The sequence below is a fragment of the Lasiosphaeria miniovina genome, assembly GCF_030549165.1.
Source record: "Lasiosphaeria miniovina strain SMH2392-1A chromosome Unknown B0T26scaffold_3, whole genome shotgun sequence".
Taxonomy (NCBI): domain Eukaryota; kingdom Fungi; phylum Ascomycota; class Sordariomycetes; order Sordariales; family Lasiosphaeriaceae; genus Lasiosphaeria; species Lasiosphaeria miniovina.
In genome coordinates, this window is record NW_026848222.1 from 6,462,714 (window position 1) to 6,486,872 (window position 24,159).

General features: G+C 56.0%; 4 protein-coding genes across 4 annotated transcripts; all 4 read right to left on the reverse strand.

Moving 5' to 3' along the window:
- Nucleotides 1-1,169: 1,169 nt before the first annotated feature.
- B0T26DRAFT_262626 (uncharacterized protein) lies at nucleotides 1,170-2,614 on the reverse strand. Its single transcript, XM_060434058.1, has one exon. The coding sequence runs from the start codon at nucleotides 2,333-2,335 to the stop codon at nucleotides 1,532-1,534; it is 804 nt and encodes a 267-aa protein (XP_060299458.1). The 5' UTR covers nucleotides 2,336-2,614; the 3' UTR covers nucleotides 1,170-1,531.
- Nucleotides 2,615-5,937, reverse strand: B0T26DRAFT_262625 (uncharacterized protein). Its single transcript, XM_060434057.1, has 4 exons — nucleotides 5,928-5,937; nucleotides 5,547-5,789; nucleotides 5,135-5,306; nucleotides 2,615-5,007 (listed from the first exon to the last, which is right to left on the reverse strand). Exons 2-4 carry the CDS (start codon nucleotides 5,589-5,591, stop codon nucleotides 2,894-2,896), a joined length of 2,331 nt encoding a protein of 776 aa, XP_060299459.1. The 5' UTR covers nucleotides 5,592-5,789; nucleotides 5,928-5,937; the 3' UTR covers nucleotides 2,615-2,893.
- Nucleotides 5,938-5,969: 32 nt separating this feature from the next.
- Nucleotides 5,970-7,584, reverse strand: B0T26DRAFT_262747 (uncharacterized protein). Its single transcript, XM_060434060.1, has 3 exons — nucleotides 6,788-7,584; nucleotides 6,413-6,516; nucleotides 5,970-6,241 (listed from the first exon to the last, which is right to left on the reverse strand). Exons 1-3 carry the CDS (start codon nucleotides 7,378-7,380, stop codon nucleotides 6,210-6,212), a joined length of 729 nt encoding a protein of 242 aa, XP_060299460.1. The 5' UTR covers nucleotides 7,381-7,584; the 3' UTR covers nucleotides 5,970-6,209.
- Nucleotides 7,585-20,744: 13,160 nt separating this feature from the next.
- On the reverse strand, nucleotides 20,745-23,942 carry B0T26DRAFT_643624 (uncharacterized protein; the record flags this gene model as incomplete). Its single annotated transcript, XM_060437555.1, has 3 exons — nucleotides 20,745-23,506; nucleotides 23,564-23,734; nucleotides 23,819-23,942. The coding sequence occupies 3 exons, from the start codon at nucleotides 23,940-23,942 to the stop codon at nucleotides 20,745-20,747; spliced, it is 3,057 nt and encodes a 1,018-aa protein (XP_060299461.1).
- Between the last annotated feature and the right edge of the window lie 217 nt (nucleotides 23,943-24,159).

The following is a 24,159-nucleotide window of genomic DNA, read 5'->3' on the forward strand; positions in this document are numbered from 1 at the left end:
ATGGCCCATGGATGACAAGTCCCAGTACGCCAAAGGTCACTGCTACGGAGGTAGTCTAGTTAACCTTTGCTTAGGGACACGAATGTCAGCGTGATCGTCGAGATAGGGTGTCAGTGAAAACAACAGAAAAAAGTAGTGGCTTAGGACTAGCATTAAATGCTAAATACAACAACACCGTTTCTTTTCGACACCCACAAGCAAATCGTGAAAGAGAAGGAAGTCAACAACACGCCTCTTAAATACACCGTACTAATACGGCAGGTATCCACGGTAACAGGGTGCATGTGTGGCGCGGGAGGCCTCGGCAGGCGACTGACGCGTGGCGGCAGCGGTGGCGGAAGCGGAGATCGCCGCGGAGGACACGAGACCGAGATTTATCTGTTCTTGCGATGCACGACTTTTGCGATGGGATAATACCATGACTGTGGCTGACCTATCTCATTACGTACCACCAGTCAGTCGACTGTAATGCGAGCACGTCTTTCCATCAAGATGGAATGAGAAAGGAAACCGAGCGGGAAAGAAACCTGCAGTCGTGTAACGAGTTCGAGAGCACACACATGGCAAGCCGATTATTGAGATTCGATTAATTACAAGAGTGCTACCAAGTCCTTGCCAGTCCTGGAAAACACAATCTCCTGCGCCACGGAACAAGAAACAAAATCCCAACAAGTACTCCAATGTACGATGACAGGCTTGTGTGAAAAGGTTTCACCCCGCCAGAGCAGCACGGCAGGGCTTGGACGGGATTGAAGCATAAACGCGTCTCAAATAAACCTGTAAACCTGTAATAACCCTCTAAGTCCATCCTGTCTGCCCAGTGCCTAGCCCACCATGATAACCGACGATGAGAAGAAGAAGAGAAGAAAGGAAAGAAAAAAGAAAACAGAATTAACAGCCACGTTTGTCGGGCCTCCTCGCTAGTAGACCCGTTCCCCGAGGGGGCGTGTGGCAAACACGCTGCAAAGAAAAAAGACGCTGCAGCCTCTATTAAACAAGCGCCGAGCACCACATGGTCTTGCCTGCTGATTCAAAAATATCCTACTGGGTAGATTTCCCCCGATCCATGATGCAATGTTCTCTATAATGACAACATGACTGAAGGAAACGACAGATCGCAAAGTGCTGGGTATCGAAAGGTCAAAGTGTTTGAACTGAGGAAAATCCGCGAAGGCCACTGCAGTCCCTAGCAATGTGGCAGCCCGTCTTGCAAATAATTATTGTCTAGGGGGGCGTGTGAAGGGCGGAGCAAAGGTGTGGCAAGGTGTGGGTAAGGAGCGATCTAGAAAGGCCTCGATGGAGCAAGATGTGAAAGCAAGGGGGTGGCCGCGCAAGCCTCTCGTGGTCTGATCTCGCCTTCCTGGGAGAGAAGGAGGTGCTCCCGGCATGAGCGTGTGGTGTAGGGTCGGATTCAAGTCATTCGCACCCTGCTGCAGCAAAATCCCGTATCTGCCGGCGATCAGCTCATTTGTGATAACTCTAGGAAGCAGGTGGTAAGCGCCCAAAAGAAAGGGCTCGAGGGATATCGTTATTATCCCACAGCTCGCGCGAGGTCAAGGCGTCGGTTGAGGTTGAGATAGGCCATACATAGACCGGCAGTTGGGTGTCTCAAATGCTCATGCCGGGCAAAGGTGTGATTCGCGAGCCACTGTGCCAAGACCGTTGTGTGCGCGGTTTGGTCCGCCCGGTTGTGGTAGAGACACACGGGTGATGGGGCAGCGGGGCAGGCCTTATCGGTATGCGGCATGGGGAGGTCTCGGGATCGCCCTCGGATGGCAAGTGGCCAGGTCGCAGGACCGTCCGAGGTGAGAGAGTGTGGTACACACCTCAAGGCAGGCCGGCAGTGGATGACTGACCGAGGATTTGCGCCATGCAGACGCCCTCCCTGGCTCGGAGCGCATCCGCGTGCCCTAGACATGCAGTAGCTTTTGATATCGGGCAACGTGCAGCTCGCTTGATCCACAGCCTGCATAAGGTATATACGACCTGCGGGCCGCAGCGAACGCCTTTGATTGAATGCCGCCTGTCGACGAGGGCGACTGCACAGGCGACATGTCGGTAATCGCTGTTGAGACGCGCTGCATATTGCATCCTCTCGATCGCGAAGCAACGTGCCATTCGCTGCCCCAGGTCGAATCAAGATTCCCTGGCAAACATGGCCCGGTTTGGGCGAGGCCCTAATAACGGAGGTGCCGGCACCTGTTTGGTCGGATGCGGGTCGGAGACTTTGGCATGGTGGACGGCAGGGAGCTCTCGGGATGTGCCTCGATGAGATGGGATGGGGGAGCTCGCCAGCCGCTGATTGGCTGCGCGACAGCAGCTGACCAACCCCCATGGTTTCCACACCACCACACCCGCTGCCCGCACCTCGAGGCCCTCTCGAGCGTGTCTCATACTTCCTGGTGTCTGAGCGTTGGTTCGACGGCTCTCTCGAGATCCGCACCAGGATCTATCCACGGACATGCGTCGACAGGATTGGTCCTTGATTGAACCCTGCCATCTCCGTTTCCTGTCGCTTGTCGCTTTTCTCAGATTCCAAACAGGAATTGCCCGTGTTGTGACACTGAAGTCGAAATCAAACAGGGTGGTTTTCGTGTTGGGCCCAGTTTCGGACCATCACATGCCCCTCCCACCACGACCATGACTCACGTCCTGCAGTCACCCAGGTTGCGAGACGCCCCATGGCTGTTTTGTCCGGGCCGTCTTCTCACATGCCGTCGTCCATCCGGGCATCACGCATCGACAACGGCCGCTAGTCGCCCACCCCACATCGAAAGACAGCCAGGAGTGGAACCATCACGCGCCAGCTGCCGCCGCCAAGGCCAAAAGGGCTGCCGCAGCCGACAATAATTATCTGCCAGATGTCAAGCGCAGCACCGTTTCGCTGCCCAGTCTAAGCGCGCTGGGTGCCCTCGCCATATGGCCCGGCTCCATAGACTTGGCTGTGGGGGTGGTTCGATTGGGTTGAGTAGGCGTCTGCGACCGCGTACCCCTCCCAGCTCCGGGTCTGGCTCTGTGTGACGGGTACTCCCGGTTGGCTATAGCCTCCTTGTCCATGGTATTGGCCACTGTGGGCCGAACTAGGCATGTTGTATGGAGATGTGATGCTCTGTAACGACCCGCGGCTGTCGTAAACAGCAGGTAGCGTTGAGATGCGCAGACCTGATGTTGGGATCGGACCTGATGTCATCGGGCCAGATGTTGGGATCGGGGAGCTGATGGTCTCAAGTTTCATGGCTGGCGACATTGTCTTGACTGGTCCCCCGTACGCCGCCCAAGATGCTGAGCCACCCGAGAGAGGCCGAGGACTTGGTCCCGACTCTGCATGGTGCTGATGGTGTCCGGAACCCATGTATGCCGTTGCCATCAAGGGGTCGGCAGCACTAGCTGAAGACGCGGAGACGGGTGTAGGGGGCAAAGTCGGGTATGAGCTGCTAACACTAGCTGGTGGCGGAAAATTGCCGGACGACGGGGCGCTATACTTGGAGATGATCTTCATTAACGCCTGGCTCAGGACCTTCCATGGAAACACCTTGACGTCTTTCTCAATGTTTCGTGGCTTTGGGTTCCCAAACCCCATGATAAGTTTGAAAAACTCTTCGCTGTCGAACTTAGATTTGCTGACCGTCAACGGGTGGAATCCCTCGAGGTTTCTGCGTATGCGGTTTTTCTCGTCCACCGCGAACTTCTTGGGTGCAGCAACAAGCTGCTCCAGCAAGTGAATTGTGTCGACCGACGTGACAAAACAGTCATTCTTTTCCTGCCACCATATGCAACTGATGCAGATGCTACCTGGAGGCCGTTCGGAGACGCTCACGGGCTTGAAGCTGGTTGTGAGCACGTTTCCATTCTGCTGCTTCTTGAAGAGGACGATTCTGCGCCTGTTCTCCCACTCCTCGTGCGTCCAGTTCTCTTTCATGCTCTCAAGGTCACCAACGATGTTGAGCGAGGCTTTCGTCTGGAACAAGATATATGGGTTGTAACCCGATGGCCCTGCATTTGGAGACTGGGAGATGGTGCTCGTCCGGACTAGCTGGGGAGTCGATGAATTCGAGTGGTGGATAGGATTCAAGCTTGGCCGTGCAAGTCCATTGCTGTGTGCTGGAACAGCCCTTGCAGAGCTCTGGATCGTGTCCATGTGGTTCCCAAAGGGCGACCATGGTGATCCATGCGGTGATCGCAGTAGAGGTGCACGAGAGTATTGATCCGTATAGGATGGAGGCTCAGTGCGGTATGGCCCCAACATGCTGCTTCCTTGGCTGAAGGCGAAGTCGGGTTGAACATGCGCATGTGCCTGCGAGGCTGCCGACGTGGCGGCCGAGACGACAGGTGGGAAACCATATGTATTTGTATCTGAGTCGCTAGGAAGCCCGTGGTGAGAAGGCAGGCTGGCAGTCTTGGTGTCCACCTTTAGGGTTTGGTTAGGTGGGCTGGGGCGCGGGACAGGTGACCGTGTCCTGGGTGACTCTAGGTCCGGAGTGCTGGTGTCAGCAGAGCCCCCAACTACCACACTACCCGCGGCTGCACCGTGTCCACCGTGGTATGAGAACACGCCAGCGCTGTTAACTCGTGCGACTTCCTCGCCGTTGGTGCCCTCGACCAGCAATGTCAAGGGCACGTTGCTGAGCGAAGGGCAACTTGTCGTCTGAAACTGGGGAGCCTCAGCGGTAACAGTGTAGGTGCAAGCACTATTACCATCCCTAGAACCCCTCGTCACTTGGGCTGGGCATCGCTGCGACCCGAAAAGGACCGAAACAAAGGGGTCGTGTGCTGATATGGCCCCAGAGGCGAGATCGTACTGGCTCCTCACTTTGAGGGTTATCTTGGTGCCGTAGGATCCGCTACTGGGCTGACATGAAATGACATCAAGGGCAGGCCCAGAGGCCGTTTGAGGACCAAGGTACTGTCCAGTCGCCGTATTGTTTGCGGCAAATGCCATCTGATTCATCTGCGATGCTGCATTTTCGCTCGAGAAGGTCTGAGACGAATATGGCGGGTAGGAGGAATCTGCGTACCCTACACGACAAGTTAACTATCCGGACGGTGCAAGAAGCCGCTAAGCGACCAGACCCAAAGCAGCCCATGATTTTCAATTCGAAATCTTTCCAGTAATGGCGGGGTCAGGTTGACGTACCGTGCAGCTGGGACGGCTGAGCCTTGTACGACATGGGCAGGAGACCGGTAGGGGAACCCCCGCAAAGGTCTCCTCCGTTCCGCGCAGCTTCTTCCTCAAGCCTGATAGTCAGCGTCTCGGGCGATTCGACCTGTTCGTCAACGATTATCGTCCGCCGTGTGCGGTAGCCGGGCTATGGAGCAAAAACAAATACGTCAGTCTAGGTTCGGACGGTCTAGCGTAGATTTCCTACTCCATAATCATCTTGACTAGAAAAAGCCATGCCAGTGACGGGCTTGGGGATTCAGATAAATACAAGATGGCTGATCATCAAGCACCTAGCCGGCACTTCTGGTGCAGGCCGGGCTCGACAGAGAGAGCAGTGGATTGCAGCACGGAACCGCATGTTCGGATGAGCACTTTTCTATCTTACCTCGAACACCTTGTAAGCCGGCTGGTCGAACCTGGCCACAGACATTCAAACTGATTTGAACTAGGAAAGTCTGCCGAGGTTGGGAAAACTTATCGACAGCGAAGCCGTCAAAGTAGAAGCTATTCGTTGCCAAAAGGTCGACGTCAACGTAGGAGACGTCCTCGCAGTCGCTTTCGGGCTGTCCCAGCAAGTGGGCGAAGAGGCTACGAAAACGAACAAGATTAAGCTTCAAGAATATTTCCTCTGTGCAACAACTGTTAGTGGGGAACCGAATTTCTTCCGGGTGTCACTTAGGGTCCGAGGCAGAGGAGACAGATGGCAAATGGTATGGGCGTCCCCCAGACAGTGATCCAGAGCGGGACGAAACGGAACGGGGCTCACCTTCAGTGCGCACACGGCCGGAAACCTGTCGCTAAATTACTTGTCGGCCGGCCACAAATCGAACTGCTGTTGATCTGGTTGTCGATCTAAGCGAAATTGCCCCGAGCTTGGTCGCGATGTGGACGACCTTAAGTTCAGATGGCGGATTCTTTGACAAGGCTTTCTTGGCACCGGCAGGTTAGGGGCTCGGCCTAGTTTTGCAGCTGCGGCAGCACCACGAACCAACTTCTGAACCGAGTACCAGATTCCGCTGCGCAGACCCCCTCGTCGATGTTGGCCAGGTCAAAGAAAGAAGTTCAGAGGTGCTTCTGAGCCTGTCAATTGTCGGTCAGCTTGAATTTGGATGACTAACTAAGTAGGCGGGATTGCATGAGCAGCCCTAGGGCCTGGTGAAAACAAAGCACCGGTTTCCCCTGCCGACCCATGTGGGTGAAGTTTGGGAAGCCGGTGGGCTGGCGAAGCTTGGGGCATGGGAAGGCTCTTACTCTCTCGCCGATTTGGCACAAAGGTGTTGCCAGTCAAGTCCCAGCTTTTGCTTTCGGTCTTGTGGGCAATGAGATGCGATGTGGTCGATGCAGCTATCCCGAACCTGTTCGCATGGTGAAACGTCAGGAACGTCTGCAATCAGAAGAAGCAAGTATCCGCGAACTGTTGGTCCGCTGATGGCATAGGACGCGGCGGAATACAGCGGTAGACAACAAGGCAACAAGAGATTCAAGACAAGATCCAAACACTACGTTTCCAAATGTTTTAGTTTGGGGGAAGGAAGTTGGGAAAGGCCAGCCGTGGAAGAACTAAGACGATGGATGCTGCCGGTGAAGACGAAGCTGGGCAGGAAGGCAGAAGATAATGACACGGACCAGTAGCTTGCATTTCTTAGGAGGGTTGGTGTGTTGCCGAGATGGCCGCCAGAGACCGGGAAAGGAATGATGCTGTTTGAGACCTGGAGAGGCGCATCAGCCGGCAGACGAGACGCGCATCGCCAGTTTCCCCGCCTTGGTTGGGCCTTCACACCCTCTCCAGCCAACACCAACCTTTGGTGCGTCTCGTCTTGCGAAAGAGATAAACACCGAAAAGTGGAGGGCTTCGTCCTAGTCCTGCCCTCTCTGCTCGTCGTCCTAATTCTGGTCTCTTGATCTTGTCGAGATCGCAGGTGACAACCTCCGGCAGAAGGGTAGGATGTAGCGCGAGACAAGCAAGGATTGCAACTGATCCGGCCGTTGAATGCAAGATCATTGTCTCTCAGGCGACGCGGATCATGCAGAGGGACATTGGAGGGAGGGGCGGACCCCAATGGGGGTGGTGTCAGGCTGCAAGGATGGACAACGGTTTTTCGGCGGGAGCCAGGAGTTTCAGGGCGGAAGAGCCCCAACAGTCTCCAGCGTTTGCTGGTAGGTTCTGACGACGCAGGCGAGCCAGTGGAAGGAGGGAAGCAAGTGCTGGAGTCCACCATGGGCCGCGCAGCGATCGACGGCAGGGGCGCGGGCTCGGACCAGCCAAGATATGCTTGACAAAACAAAGAGAAAAAAGACCGATACGGAGTGCGAAGCCCAGACCAGGAAAAGCAGAAGGTGGATGGGATGGGATGCTCAAGACAGGGATGACAACAAGCGGGTATGTGGGTGCTAGGGATGTCACTTACAGGGTGGGTGTGTGTGGTGTAAGTGAACGGGGTGGCTTCCCAGATTGCAACGAGAAACACCCGTGGGGTGTGCGCAGGAGCCGTCGGGGAACTGGCGAAGGGGGGCGGGCCTGCCGAATGAACGCGCTGGGAATGGTCGCTCTTGGAGAGGGAAAAATTCTCTGCGCAGGGGGTGGCCTGCGAAAGCCCTGTCAGCGGCGGCCACTATTGGACTAACAGCAGACGGCGCCTGAAAGGCCTGCACTCACAGGGGGGGAAGAGATCTCCCTCCGCGAATCTTGGATCCCAGATCAGCTGCGCAACAGGCCAACAGCAGGCAACGCAACCCTAACGCCTGTCTTGACCCCTGTGATCGAAAATGCGACCTCTGCTCGTCGTCCGGCACTTCCACGGCCCTCAGTCAAGCTGCTGGCGGCGATCCGTCGGATCCTGGCCGCCTGTCGCCCTGGGAAGCTCGGGCAAATACGGAGTGCCGGTCGCAGATCAGCCGACACGCAGCAGCCGGGGTAGCTCTCCACTGAAGGGGTGGTTCGTAGCGGATGTGCAAGGCCAAGCATGCAGCAGCAGCAGCGCGGTGCAAAAGCTCTGGAATTCTGCCACCTGACTGGTCAGAACGTTGCCACCGTGATGTGTTATCCAACAAGAGCTAGCCATGCTATGGTCGGATACATCGCGGGACTACCGCAGCAATGCACTGGGAAGGAATGAAGATGAGAGAGCTTCTTCTGCGTGAGCCGTCCGTCCTAGTCCATGCGGCCAGGCTTGGGAGCGTCTTTCATAGATACCGGTTATCCCAGCTGACAGTTACGTCTTGAGAGGCCGTCGAAGCCCCTGCACCAGCCGCGCGTGTAATGGCGCACGGCCTGCCTGCCTGTCTGGCTGGCCGCCGCTCGCTCTCTCTGCATTTTCTCCTGGGCTGGCGCGCCTTGCATCTAATAGCTTGGGGGTTGGCGGCTGATGGGCTGCTAAAGCGCTCAAAGGTTGGGGCTTTGACCTCTGGGCGGGAGCTGGGAGCTGGGACTCGAGCTACCCACCCGCCACCTTGACAAGTGCAGCTGAGGTGAGGTGTGGGAAGGCATGGAACTTCGTAATGAAACCGGAGCTTACCAACCGCAAAATGCCACGAAATCTTCTCAAACTTCTCAGGCCTCTCTCGTTGTCCTGTTTTCCTGTTTTCCGACAATTAAGACGGCCACTGCCACCTAGAAGCAACCGAAGCTGTTTATCTCGCTTGGTGCTTGGTGCTTTCGACGCGCATCGTCCGTGCAGGTGCAGTGGAGAGGAAGCTGTCTGTCCGTGCTGAGTGGGGCCGCGGAAGGTCGTTGGTGGACTTCGCTACTGTCTCGGTCCTGGGAAGGGAAGAGAAGGACGCTCGGAAACAATAGGCAAGGTCTAACACCTCGTCTAGTCTTGGAGAGTTGACTACCGTAGGCGCGTTTCTCGACAGAGCGTAACGGAGTCCTCGAAGCGAAGTTTCCGTGGAAGTTGAGCAAGAAAGAATGAAGGATCCGGGGCCAAGGCAAAGACAAAGTGAGAGCTTGTCTGCACCTATTGTACTTTGTAGATATGGATGCTCGGATGCGCACAGTCGAGGTCGGTCTCGAGCGCTAGGCAGAAAGTACGGATACCTAGAGATTGAGGTTATGATGGGTGAGGTGAAGGCAGATTGAGATTACTCCGGCCGTCCTAGAGACGCAGACGCGCGAGCGCATCACAGCATATACATTGACAACCGGAACCAAGAGGCCGAGCTGTCGTCGTCAGGGAGCCAGGTTATTCTTGGCCAAAGGCAGCCACGGTTGCAGAGAACTTACAGCCGCGTCCGGTACCTCGATTGACCAAGCGGGTGTGGGAAGGTGCAGGCCGTCAGTCGGTATTGTCAAAGTACCTTCCGTAGATCTTGCGGAAGCCATCACGGACGCCTGTCCCTGGGCGCGCATGTTTCTCCCAGGGATCCAGCATCATGGGAGGAGAGAAAGGTGCAAAAACTGCAGATGCCTGCTGGGAATCGAGGCTGGTGTGGTTAAACAGAGAATATTGCTTTGTGAACAGATACGGACGTAGTCGCCGTTGATGGCAAGCCGACCACGATACACAGGCAGGCAGGCGCTGGCTCCTCCCACTGTCGGTCGCCCGCTGGAGAGAGTGGAGAAGCAGCCTTCAGTACTGTATGTACATACTGTAGGTAGGCGTACTAGCCTCGGAGGCCAGGGTTCAGGGGTCCCCGATGACGGGCAATCTTGATCGAGCCCGAGCCCGGCGTCGGCCAGCCCAGAACTCCCGGCCACCATGGTAAAATCGCGCCTTGCTGCTGTGCATCGCGAGGGTGCTTGCCTGACATGAAGTCTCCTCAAGTTGTCTGTCGCTGCGCTGCGGTTTTTTTGCGGGCTGGCACTCTGCTCTGACCATTTCCAGGATGCAGTTGCCCTGCCCGAGCCTGGTGGATGCATATCGCCGAAGGGGGAAAGTGCAAGCGGTGTATGTGCAGTGGCCCTCCAGCTGGTACGGATACGGTTGAAGGAGGGAAGGCGGGCCCATGACGGGAAATACAGAATAAATGCACTTTGAGCTGTACAGTACTCTCCGCTTTTCAATGCTGCCCGCTTTTCAGTGCTGCATGCCCGGGTGTCTGTGGGTATGTACGAGTACCTTACTTCGTAAGGATGCGCCTCAGTATTCGTATGGACAATACGAATGTGGTACTCGACAGCCATAGCGCTATTTGTAGGAGGTCTCTTATCTGGAAAACACTCGGAATCCAACGATAGACGGAATCGGATTGCTTGAACCTTCAAGGTTTGGACGCCTTCAGCTGAATGAAGATGCTGGTTCCCATTGGCTGTCCGCTGCTTTGCTCGCGCCTTCCAGCTCTGTAAAATTGCTCGCAACAGCCCACTGGCTGGCGTTCCCGAGGTCGAGGTGCCCCATAATGGCCTGAGGCAACCTCGCACCTCCCGTCTGCGTCTTATTTCCAGTTCGCACTGCCCTGTCTACACAAGTGCAACAACGCGACAGAAATCTCGATTGAGTCAACCTTTCTTGCCCATAACGTCGGCCTTCCAGACCTCCTGTCCGTCGAATACCAAGAAATTTTGACGACGAGTGCAGGTATGTATGTATTGTACGGACATACACAGCGCATTGTTGCGGCGTCCCCGACGCAACGGGAGGTAATTGGATGCAATGGCCCAGACAGACGCTCTTTCCTTTGCTCCGGACAATATGGAAGTATCCGTACGAAGTACTCCTCAGCTCGACTGGCCTGGAATCCAGACGCTCGCCTCGCCTTGACTTGCATCGCCGGCAATGTCCAGGTAGCTACGGAGTAAATGCAGCTGGATTGCCCTTCTCTACCTGCAGGCGTACTGGAAAGCTGTCGTCGAAATTATTGCCACGACAAGGAGTACTGTACGGCCGTACGAGCACGGGCAAGCTGCTTCACTTAGCTCCCAATCTTGACGGCTCCCCGCCATCTGCGCCCACCTTCAAGGATGGAGCTTTTCGTCAAAATGTTAGGTAGCGGCATGCGCGCGCGCTCTCAGTCTCGCCCATTCCGGTTTTCGTGTCACAGCGCCGCTCCTCTCACCCTGTGTGCCATGACCAGCCTCGCACAAGCCTGTGGGGAGTCGACCTGTAGGCCAGTCAGGGCTGCTGCACAATCTGCAATCTCAATCTCACCATGTCGGGACCGTTCTCTGGTGCGTGCTCCCCGAGCCAGCCTGCGATTTCCGGCGATAATGACAGTCTGCTGTTCTGAATGGTAACAATGCATACATACCATGGTACGGACATTCGAGCACGGTATGGAGTACTTTGTATATTGCCTAACAATGTATCCGTAAGTTCGTACATATATAGTACATGCAGTATGGAGCTCCTCCATGGTACCAAACCCGTCTGGCTGGGCAGGTGAAGTATTCGTACACCGAGGTCAGATCTCGGCAGTCAATCCCGGCACAGGAGATGCCGTGTCCCCTTTCCAGCCAGCCGAGGACGGAGTCCAAAGACACCTAGGTTCAACTTGCCAAGTCCCCAAACATTCTCCTCCTCAACATCACCTACGGCAAAGGAGCGAGCCGTCAACTGGAGCTCAAAGTTTTACGCCTTGGTTTGGCAGTCAGGCGGGTGTCAAGATACTCTGCGGTAAAAGCGTTGAAGACCCGACGCTGCGGTACGAGCTGGACGCCTCATGCTGAGCGATGCTTGTGGCACAGGGGGCTCAAGCGGGGGAGAGTGAGTCGGCGCCCAGGGTTGACCTTTCAGCCATTGCACCATGGCACGGCACTACATTCCTGCGGGCAGTCAACATTAGCTCTCGGTCTGAGCCGAGAAAGGCTTCCATCTTTGGAGCAGCTCCAAGCTTCAATTGGAAGCCGAGGTATGTGCAGGGCAGTCAGCACCTACGGAATATCAGCACCCCAGCTGGCCTGAACAGGGTCCATCCCATTGCGGCCCGAGGATCTGGTTCTCCAAGTTCCCGCACTGCATGCACGAGAGACAGGGACTCAAAACCCCTGTCCCCATCGCTCCTCCGCCATAACAAACTGGCCGCATAATTACCCAACCTTGATCACCTCACTCCTTCGCAAACGAGCCTTCAACCGACGACCAAGCCTGTTCCGTGTCGGAAAATAGGCGCATGCATTGCCATACGGCCACAAGGGCCGCATTGGACTCGGGTGACAAACAGAGAACGTGTTGAGACAACGTGCTCCCCCTTCAGATCATGCGCGATTGCTACAATTGTTTTTCCCTTGCTAGCAAATTTACCGTTGTGCCAAGTCTACTATACAGTTTCCGCAGCCCTTCATAAACCCCAGCAGGGGTTGTGCCTCTTGTTGTATTTCGACATTAAGTTGCAACATATTCGCCTATGGCTCCCAGCATGGATTCACCTTCTGAGACGGGCTACAAGGACATGTTCTCACCCTTCCCCCACTGATTCGGATCGCATGTCTTCTCTGCTATGGCTAGCCTATCCTTAAAAATATTTCAGCGACGCCCATGTGGGAGCTACTTTTACGCAATCGCATCGCATCTGGACGACGCTCGAGCATGAGGGACGCTCGAGCATGAGGGAACGCTCACCTAATATCAGAAATATCATTTCATTGCAAACGAGTCTTCTAGTCAGCAGGTGAGGTTTCGGCAATTTACCTCGCAACACCCATCGCTTTTACGTATCACGGTAAGCAGGCACGGGCATGCCAGTTCTGCCCGCTGGCAACGGCTGAAAAAAAAAACACATCAACGGCCGTACCATGACACAAGCTTCAGCCCGGCATCTCGAGTTCCACGAAAAACGCGCTGGGACGAGCCCAGAATTTGCCCCTTGTCTTTTGTTTTTCAGCAACCGCTGTCATTGTCCGAAGACATTTCTAGGAGCCGCCCCATCCGCTCTGCCAAGAATATTCGCCCCAGATTCCGAACGAAGTGATCGACACCAGATGGCTGTGGTACGTTCTCATCCCGGTGCACCAGTCGGGGGTGGTCCAGGCTCTGCCCCGTGAAACGGGGTTGGACAACCGACTGTCGGAATCCCATATCCCACACCCATCTCGATGTCTCTTCTGCCAAGTAATCCTAGTCGGATTAGGAGAAAATGTGTCTTGTGCCTTGGTGGACGGGCTAGCAATCCCTCCTTCCACAACCCGTGGCAGACGCTTCGGCTCCTGCTGCTCTCACCTGCAGGCAGCCGCACGCCGGTGTTGACTTCTCCCTCGATCCTGCAGCGATGCGAGCACTCTAAATGGCGGGGAGCCACTGAGCTTTCTGTGTGATGTGTAGCCTTACGCCCGTAACATGCAAGAGAACGACTAGGCAGCTTTACTACGGCATCAACAAGATGAAGTTCCTTCTTCACTCAGCATATGCACCGAGGCTGGAAGCCCTTACAATACGTGGTCCTTCCGGTGTCCAGAGCCAGGCACAGCGCCATCATCATGTTTACCGGACGTAATGGCCATGATGGCCAGTTGGATTAACTCGACAGATCGTGGCGCAGGGCAGCATGTCCTTCGAAAACGGAGGAGAGGGACGGATACAAGCACATGGTTCTCTGGCATCTGGGGTACGGAATCTCTCGCGCCACTGACACGAGCTACAGTGTGCTCGCTCATCGTGTTCACCGGCACCACGCATAAACAAGCCATGCTGGCTCGCGCCTGGTTGAACGATGCGGTTTGTAGCAGACATTGAAACACCTGGCTAGGGTTCGATGCATTTCGCCATCCGACAGGGCCGAGGTGTTCGAGTGCCAGATCTCAGACAGAGCTGGGAAGCGCGGGGCAAACGATACAGTACCACTACGCTATTTCCATCCTCGTGCTGGACGGATAGATTAATTACTGGAGATCACTTCTGGCACTGATCGAGCAATTAGTTCACGATATCTAATAACAGGTAAACGGAGCTCATACACGTGCCCGCCGTGTAAACTGCCTCAGGATTGGGCAAAGGTAGAGTGCCACACCTTATCCCCACTCAGTAAGCATGGATCTCAGCAACAAAATCGATCCAGGGAAACTATGCTGGCGGCTTTGTGTAGGTGGCTTGGCGCGCCTCGTTTCAGGTTTTCAACATGGAGAGGAAACAGGGAGCTCGAGATGCCTGAGGCGAAGGCTTACCACACCACACCAGGTTGAAAACCCTGGCCCATCGCTCGCCCCATGCTCAATGGCTCGGGCACGCAGCCTAATTCAATCAACGAGATGACGACATGGGAGTTGTCACATGGCGGCAAATTAGCGGCAACGGCTTGGGGCCGACGAGCAAACGAACTGCCAAAGGGGCGGCAGACTCGGCACCACGGTCGCCGGGGTGGCAACCCCCAGCCATTCCCGCCCATTCAACCATAACCACAGGGTTGGGACCTCGCTGGAACCCACGGGCGTGATCATGCTCGTTTCCGTGGCTCGCTCGCCGGATAAGCAGATATCCGTTGTTGGGCCCCCTCCGGCCAAGATGAATGGGCTAGCCTTCCGGCGAAGTACATGATCCTAATGCAAACGCCCTCTCCTCCATCGGAACGTCAGAGATTCGGCGCACTTACGTCTTTAGGAACCTTGGACCATGCCAATAATACTGTGGAGCGAATCGAGACAGGGCCGCCCTCATGCTGGCCTCATGTAACGTCTTACAGCCATGCGAGATTAGAAGGTCTACAAGACGATGACATGGTCATCGGCTATGTCACGGCCTCAACTACTGGTGACCACTTGGCACATAATTGCTGTTGAACAAGTCGGGGGCTGCTCCGCAACTTAAATGCGAATACTAATCTCGGAGATTTCGTGGTCCTTGCACGAAGCCCCGTCTGTCCTGTTTGCCGGCCCCAAGTCCACAGTCCCCGGTCCCTGGTCCCCGCCTGGCTCTGGGTCGAGGCGTTCGCAGTGGACGAATAGGGCGGGATCTTCCCGGCGGAGGGAATGGGCAAGTGCTGGAAGACGCCAACACACGTGGATTCTCGATGCAACTACGGGCTCAGTTGACATTCCGAAGCCCGCCTTGATACGGAGCCAACATAGCGAACTGCTGGGGGGCTCCAACAACGCATGCTCCACTTCAACGTTCGAGGCAAGGATCCTCCCGCCCATCCCGCAGGCGACCGGTTTGCAGCACAAGGTCGTTTCGGTGCCGAGGGTGGCCCGTGATTGGCAAGGTCCCGCCAGTTCAGGAAGGCGCTCACGCCTAGGGCCGAGGGCGGACGTGGGAAAGGGGGTCGGGGGTCGATCCCAGCCCAGCCCAGCCCAGCCCAGCATATCCGCAACCTCACCGCACACCAAGGAGACCAGCATCTCTCCCCTCACCCGCTAGCTGAGATGCTTTTGGCGGCAAATTAAAAGCCATGTGTCCCAGCGCAAGAGCAGCACGCACGTATCGTACGTATCAGTCGTACACGCACCAGTCACTAGGAAGGGGCCTGTGCAAAGATTTGAGTTGCAGCAGCCACCTGTCTTTCCGATTTTCCTCTTTGGGCCTGGCTGGTTGGTCTTCATTTCCCAAACGGGCGCTGCCCACTCGCGTTTTCGCTCCAGCCACCGACCACTATTGGCCGAATGGCCCAATCCGTGCAGAGGCGCCCGTATGCCCCAACTGGCGCCGATCACCCAAGCAGAAACCTTTCCCTTTCTCCGTCCGGACATGACCGCCAATAATCATGCTGGCGGCGGTGGTGCTGCTGCTGCTGCTGCTAACGTTCATTCCTTCTTCCGTGTTTAGGGGAGGGCCTAGTTTTCCTTTCTTTTTTTCCCCCCTCCTTGTCCCTCTTTTCTCCTCGTTTCTCCTCTCCGTCCGTAATTGCACTTAGGAAGCCAGCCCGCGTCAGGGTGTGAAGCTATCAAAGCCAGGGTAGTGAAGCTCGGCTTGGCCTGCATTGATCGCCGACTAGGAATGGACGCGCCAGACCGCTTCAAGCAAGGCGCGGCCTGCTGTCTCCGATCCTAGCGTCTGATTTCAGCCCTCTGCGACCGGGAGGGAGGCGCCGTGCCAAAACCCCCCCGCCGTCAGCTGGTGTGGTTTTTCGTCCCCTCCCGCCACAGCTTGGCCGGCCAAGGTGGACTGAGCTTCATGAGTGCCTGCTGCCAGCCAGCCCGACGCCGGTGACGTCGGCCAAACTTGCTTGCCGGACAGATGCGCACCAGCTCTTGCCCCATGCAATCGGCCGGGCCATCCTTTTGTGCTCTGCCGAAGCTTGACGTCTCTGGTGAGAATAGACTTTCAAACCTTAAGTTCACTTCGAGAGTGCATCGATGGACAGCCCTCGAAGGCAATCTGCTTGCCATCCTAGCATATGCTTGCCCGCATGTTCGGCTCGGATTAATAATCGAGAGCGCTCGGGAAGGAAATAGCCGCCTACCTGTTCGTTCCCTCCCTTTGGGTTCAAGCACTTGAGGTTTCTTGGCCATGTTGTGATTCTTTCGGCGGCTAATACCGTGAGCGCTGTCACGGACATGGCGGGTTTCTCTCCGCCCCTGCGCCCCTCCCGTACTGAGACCTTTCTGGTTCTTGTCTTGGTGCCTGCCAACATTGCAGGTGGTATTTGCTGAGCCACTAGCAACACATTTCAAACTGCTGGAAAGCCGTCCCGAGAAGTATTAGTTCCCGATCGTGCAGGCCAGCAGCCACGAAACATGAAGCCGTATCCTGCTGGCAGGACAAGAATGTCCTATTGACGCAGTGGCCGCCAAGTCAGCGTGATGGCTCGGGACAGTGCAATGGGCAAGCATGGCGTCTCAGTGACCACGGAGCTAAGGAGTGAAAGGCTTGCGGCCGCCTTTAGGCATGTCTCTGAGGACCGTTTGTTTCAGTCCTCATTTGACCTTTTTCTTCTCGTTTGTTTCTCTATTTTCCTTTTTATCTTTTAAAAAGTTTCTATCCTGCTCTGAGAACCTGCAGCGTGTTGAGAACCTACAAAGACAAAAGCGACGGGTGAATGCAGCTAGAAAAGCACTGAAAAAATCGTCTTGCTGCACGCGCGTCAACCTTTCAGCTTCGCAGGGTGCTCAGAAAGCAAAAGGCCCCCTCCCCTTCCAACACACCAACCAGTCGGCGGCCCCTGTCAGGCCGAAAAAGAAAAGAAAATAAGACCGGCGCCATACGATTCGAGGCAAAGTCTGGCTTGGCGATCTCTTGCAGATCGTTTCTTTTTTTTCGTTTCTTTTTTTTTTTTTACCTCCCCCCGGCCCCCGAAGAGCACCTGCTTTCTCTCAACCCTAACCCCGACGTTGGGTGCTCCGTGCTCCCTTTCACTCCGCAGCTTGCCTACGCCACGGCTGATCTACGCCCCTAGATGATTTGTGACTGCTCGTTTCTTTTTTGTTCATTTCTCTGGAATGCTGCGGCCGCCTATGTGCACCGGGTGCTGCAGCCTGCAGCCTGTGTTGAAAAAAAAAGTTTTTGCTTTTCACTTTCTTCTTGTGCCTTGGCATAGCGCAATGCGCAGGGGCTTGCATCCGGGTAATCTTGGACTTGCTCGATACGAAGTACGGGATACTCTTTCAGAATGGAGCTTCCTCTGTGCTAATTCTTTCCCCTTTGACCGGTCCGATAGGCATCTTTTCTTTGCCCCGGACGGCAGGCACTCGTTCAGTAGACACACGCCCTCCCCCCACCGCAGGACCGCTGCGCGAGAAAGCCGTTTCTCCGTGCCAGACAGATTTGCAAATGCGGCCCTTGGAAGAGGAAGGGCCGGGAGGATGTACATGTACGGGGGGGGGGGCGCTAGACTTTCATGGCGTGCTCTAAACAGTGGGCTAGCGGACATTTGAATGCTAGCTGGTCCACTCACGCTGCCCGCCCTATCGGGGGCAGACAATTCCTACCATCACACGTAGCTGGCTTCCTTTTTTCGTTGAACCGTTCGGGCTCGGGTGAAATTGCTCAACGTATCGACTGTAGTGTCCGTAGAGAGGCCGGAGATACGTATCCAGTCTCGCTGCATGTGAGTTTTTCCCCGGCCAAGCCGTCCCGGGCGACGATCAGCCCCCAAAAGAAGTGGCATTTTGATGTCTCGTGCACCTTCCTGGCCAACAATTCCTGTCTTGTCCGTCCACGAAACAACCCCACCGCAACCCCCCCCCCCCCCCCAAGAGGCATTCGTCACACCGTTGGGAAAGAACTGAGACCTTTTGGGCTCACCCTCGCTGCCCTTAGCGTGCTCCCCCGCCATTACTGCCTGCCTGTCGCCCGCCCGCCCGCCGCCAGCCCTGTCGAGGGACTGGGGAGCAAAAGCCCGGCCTGCCTGCCTCCCCCACTGCCCCATGCCCAGTGGCTCGCTCGGCGCCCCTATCCCGCCGTCGGCAGCACTCTTGCCTGACCGGATAGCCCCTCTTCCACTCTGCCCTGACCACACTGCTGGGTTAGGCAGGTACGTACTAGCCTGTCTATCCCAACGGCGCGCGCCGGTGGCGTGCGTGTGACAGTGGAGGTTTCCGGCTGTGACGTGTAAGAAAGGCAGGCACGAACAGCCTTTTGTTGTCGATCACTAATTGGAAGAAACAAAAATGTCATGATCTTTCTTGAGGCGGCTGCTACTACTGCCTGTTCTGCTTTGTTCTGCTCTGTTTGAGGCCTGGGTCTCAGAGCCCGCACGCCAGTCGCCCTGTTATCGGCCCGTGCCCCTATTCCGGCATTCCTCTCCTTTCGTCTGTCTCCCTTATCCGCGCGTGTCTGAGTTTCGGGGCAGCAGTTCTGCACATTGTGTTTTTTTTTTTTTTTTTTTTTTTTTTTTTTTTTTTGCCGGCGGGTTGGGGGGTCGGTGTGGTGTCTGGAATGTTTGTGTGTCAGACAGAGGAGAGAGACTGGACTGAGTCGGTCGGGGTCTTTCTGAAAAGTGGGTTTAATGGCGTTCTTGGTCGCGGAGTGGCGTCCTTGTCTTCCCAGCTGGAGGTGAGGTTCTTGTTTCTCGCAGAGGGCGGGCGAGACGAGACTTGAAAAGGGAGACAAGTGTGAGAACCATCTGAGACTGAACTCAACACGCGGTTTTTTTTGGGAGGTGAGTCTTTGCGGGGTTCTGGTTTCGAACGCCCGGGTTTTACTTTTTGTTGTCTGACTTCGATTGTTTTGAACCCTGTCTGTCTATGGGCTGCTTGGAATTGCGGAGGAAATATGAGAGACAAAGCACCGCGGCTACGTTGATTGTGTGTTTAATGTCCCCTAAGAACTAGTTAGGCGACTTGCTCTCAATGCCACGAATAACAATGATTCGATTATAGAATGGTTGGTATCGTTTCAAGCTGCATGTATTTAGTAGTTCTAGTTATTTGCGTCTGATCTGGAGCTTGTCGTAATTCTTCACCTGGATCTATCCCTAATGAAACTAGGTCCGAAAGCTTTCAACCTCTGGCTAATTAGGACTTTACGTGCCGTAATAATCACCTTGGGGCAGCGGTGTCGACTCCCCTCTCAATTTGGTGATAAGTCTAACTTGTGGAAGTCACTCATGGAGGGGAGAAAAGAATTAAATACCCATACACCTTAGAAGGAACTCTAGGGTATTTATTAGTCGTTCGCTGATTAAATTCGTGTCTATAATACTCTAACCGCCTTTAGTCTCGATAGTATCCGTTATGATAGCATTAAGATTTGTGAGAAATGCGTTCTTAATACCAAAATTTAATTTCATTTGTATTGGAGAGTGCATTGTTTAGACTGTTGAACTTCTCACTAATAGCAAGCTTGTCTTTTGAAGTCTTTCCACACGAAAGAAGGAATACGTATTGCATATCTGAATCGGACCTGAAACAAGGTCAACCTGTCCAACGCCCATCATCACAGCCGAACCAAACAACCCTCCCTAGTACTCTCGAGCTCTCAACCTAAGGCAGGCGTCAAGACTAGTGCTAGGGTTTGTCACTAAAGCTTGCTGATAAACGAAACCCGTAATAAAGCATGCCGGACTTGGTCTCTCGGTCAACAGAGTCCAGCAACTGGTGTAAATTTCCCGCCAGACTTCCACCGTGCAAGAAAACAAAGGGCCTTTAAAACATGCGCAGTCACCTCGGCAATGAACAGCCGAGAGCCCGAGGCGAGTCTGGCGCTCGGGAGGGAGGTCCACGGCCCAGCCCCGTTCATGGATTCACGGTGTAGACCCGCAGCCATCGGAGCAATGGCGACATACGAAATTCCCGTCCCTGCCATCTACTCGTCAGGGCTACAAAAACGCCGTGACAAAGTCGTAAGCTCGTTGGTCTTTTTGTAGCCGTGAGTGACGAGCACTCTCCCTCTACCACCCCTACCCCGGAAGTTTACACAGGGCGTCGAGCGGACTACAACGACTGGATGGCGGATGCCGAGCCTTCAACTTCAGTAACCAGAACGCGCTCAAAGTATCCCTACGCTGTGGCCTTGTTAGCGCGATTAGGTAGGCGCCTCCTGTCCCTTAATTCGACATTGCACATAATATCACGTATTACCATGAAGTTTGTAATGCAGGGGTGCCGAAAAGGGGGAATGAGAGGAAAAGAACGAACGACATTCACTAATACCATTCACGCACGGCGCTAACCACGTACACCTAGATGGCAACACAACCCAGTTGCATGGAACAGAATTCATATCAAGCTGCGACCTGGTTCTGACCTAGTTCCTTGTAGACCGAGCTTCTATATATCACAAGCTAATTATCCATCACAACCTTCCAAGTTCCAGCCAAGAGACCCAACCCCGATGAATTCCTACTTCAACCCCTCCAGCAACGCCTGCAGCTGCTCCCACCCTTGACTGCCCTCCCAGGCCTCCCTCGCCTTACCGAGCACGCTGCGGATAGCGCTCCGGGCCCTGCCCTTCCACCTGGTGCCGATCTCAGGAGCCTCGGGGCCGTAGTTCTCAAGCGCCGACACGAGCTCGTCGGTGCGCGCGACCACGGACAGCCAGGCCTCCTTGTCCTCGATCCAGTTCTTCCCGCTACTGCCGCCAGACGCCGGAAGAAGGCCGCCGCCGCCGCCGCCGGCACTGCCCACAGCGGCACGCCACGCGCGCTCGGCAGCGTCGATGACGCCGACGTAGTCGCGCTTCCAGACGCGCTCGCGGGCGACGAGCTCCCAAAGCTCTGAGCGCGCTGTGATTAGCGGCACGACCTCTTTCTCGATCAGCTCGCACACGGCGCGCTCTGTGGTGCCGCGCGGGGGCTCGAAGACGCCGGTGGCGCCGTCGGCGGTGTCACCCGGCTTAGGCTTTGAGAGCACGGCCTCGTTGAGCAGCAGCCGCAGCACGTCGACGTCAAGCGCGTCTTCGGAGCTGCGGATGCGGATGACGTTCTGCAGGGCCAGGACAATGTCGGACACGGCGGGCGGACGCAGCCGCGAGCCGAGCGTGATCACGTTGTCCCAGATGCGCCAGTTGTCGTGCGCCGCGGACGCGCCGCGTTTGTATGCCGCCAGTGACTGTGAGAGAAGCGTTGCCGGGTCCTGTCGCGGCGGTGTTGTCTGCGACACTAATATCGAGTCGTCAACTGCGTTGTTTGAATCTTCTTCCCGTTCGCCTTCCCTCTCCTGCTCGTCTTTCTCTTTCCTGGCTTCCTTCACACGCTCAATATATAAGCTGTAAAGCGCGCTGCCCAGGTTACTCCAGGTGCGGGAATCGTCGCCGCCCGCCGTATTATCCGAGGACGCGATAGCCCTCCCGAATGCGTCGGCTGCTTCTGAAAAGTTTCCGAGACGCAGATTGATATCACCGAGGCGGTTCCACATTTCAGAGCTAAGACGGTTTACGCCGATGGCTTTCTGGTAGGCTTCCCTAGCTTTCTCCAAATCTTGCTGCTTGATGTAGTACTCGCCCAGCGACCGCTGTGCCCGCGCGAACCGCTGTTTTGAAACATCCCAGGCACGCTCGTAGTGGGCCGGCTCATTGTTAATGTCACCTAGGATGCAAAAAAGCCGGGGCGCGTTGTGAGGCGGCGGGCGGCGCTCTGGGCCATGGTAGTCGGCCTCCCGGAGCTGCAAGATATCAATGTTCACGTCCAGCTCCTCGTCTGAGCTGGTCTGCTCTTGGGATGAGCCGGTCTTGCGGAAAAGCCGCCAGCGGAGGACGGCTTTAGCCCTGGCCTCGTCGCTGCTTCCCCGGCCGTCTTCTTCGCTTCTCGCTGCGCTGCTTGCCAAACACAGCGCAACCTCGGCCCATAGCCGTAACCGTTTGAAGATTTCGAGGGCAGAGATCAGAGACCCCACGCCGACCCAGGAGTACGCGAGCTCGGACTCCAGATGCCAACGGGGCGGCGAGCTCAACACATGAATGTACTGCAGCCTGACAGGAGCTGAGGCTGACTCGGACGGTTTCGGTGCGGGAAAGAACGAGGTTGGCTTGTTCACCACAGGAGCCGGCTCCTTTTTGCTCCCAGATTCGCCATCGGCTGTGACTTGAATCGACGGGATGGCAGTGTCGGACAAGGCGGGCGCGGTCTGGGCTCCCACTTCTGGCGCGGCCGCTGTTGTGTCAACGACGACTTGGTCCACGATGGCCTGCAGCTGCATTACACCCCTCTCGATAGTGCGGCTCCTGTGCATTTCGATTCTCGACCGGACCAGGAGCGCTTGCGTGTAGATTTGCCAGTTTGTTGACTTGTCGGATATGACACGGACGGCATACGGCAGAATCTCCTCCGATGTCAGCGAGTCAGCGGGCGAGAAGGAGTCTTTCAGCGTAGCCTCGGTGAGCAAGATGATCTGGTCCAGCGGCGAGAGCTGCGGCTGCTCGTCGGGGAGCAGATCCTTCAGGGCGGCGGGAAGTGCGCTCGTGTTTCCGACCTCCCCGGTCTCTGTCTCCTCCTTTGTGAACTGCAAACTCTCGAGCAGGGTGTCGTCGTTGAGGGCGAGAGCCTGGGGCTTCGCCTTCTGAGCTTCATCCGCCTCCTTTTGCCCGGCCTCGGCGTCGCGGCTCTTGGCCAGCACGACAAGCTGGCTTGTGCTACTCTGCTGGAACTTGGTCCGCTTTCCCAGGGCGCCGGACACGGCGTAGGCCAGGCCGCTCAGCTCGGTTGCCTGACGCAGGGTCTCTTTAGCCCTCAGGTCCTGGCCTAACATGATGCAGACGTTGGCCTTCTCAACCATGAGCTCGGCCTGCGAGCGGGTGCTCCATCGCGACCCGTCGGAGCCGGTGACGACCTCCTTTTCGACCGACGCGAGACCCTGCTCGATGGTGTCGTGCAGGCTGGGCAGATCGCTCCACTGGGCTCCCTTGGTAAAAACAGATCCCGGGCCGAGACTCGGCTGCGTCAAAAGCTTGTAGTGCCAGACGTGGATGCGCAGGGCAAGCCACTGCAGCGACGTTTCGGCACCCTCGACGGCGTTGTCAGCAGCGTCAATGCTTGAAACCAAGCCGGCAGTGAAGATGAAGCGCGCGAGGCAAAAGAGCTCAATGTGCGGGATGTGGGGATAGACCGACACACCGTCGACGTCGAGCGACGTGAGGCAGGCCCTGCGCAGGACCAGCAGCTGTGCCTCTCGTCCCTTGCTGCTCTTGCTGTCCTCGCTTTCCAGCCCGCTCTTCTGGGCGGCACTCAAAAAAGAGTCGTCGACGCGGTGCACGCCGGCAACATCCAACACAGGGCCAGTCACGTTGGCCTGCAGGAAGGCATTGAACACAGCCAGGCCGACGGCAACCCTGTCTTGCTGTGTGGTGGTGTTGTCAACGCCGGTATTGTGTGTTGGTCCTGTGCCTGTTGCTGTGCCTGTTGCTGTTGCTGTTGCTGTCGCTGCTGTTGTTGCAGAGGCTGAAGCCTTCTTTTGCTGCGACTCGGGCGTTAGCAATCCACCGACAAAGGCCGCGATCAGCGCCTGGGCGGGGTCGCTGCACAGCACGTCGAGGTACCTCCCCGCGCGCTGCTGGGTGCCCAAGCTCTGGCCAACAGTGCTGGGGCCGGAGCTGGTGGACGTCATCATTAAATGTGAAGATATGTATGCACGAGTGTTTCGATCAAGCTATCGACAAAGTGAGCTGCGTTTCAGAGCTGACAGGGCTATTTCCTTCAGGATTCTGCCCCAGCACGTAGTGGACAGACTCGTGGAGTCGCCATGGAAATTCACATTTTTTTAGGCACAAAATGGAAGCGGGGGTGGGGCAGCAATGAGCTGCAAAGGGCCATGACGCACACAG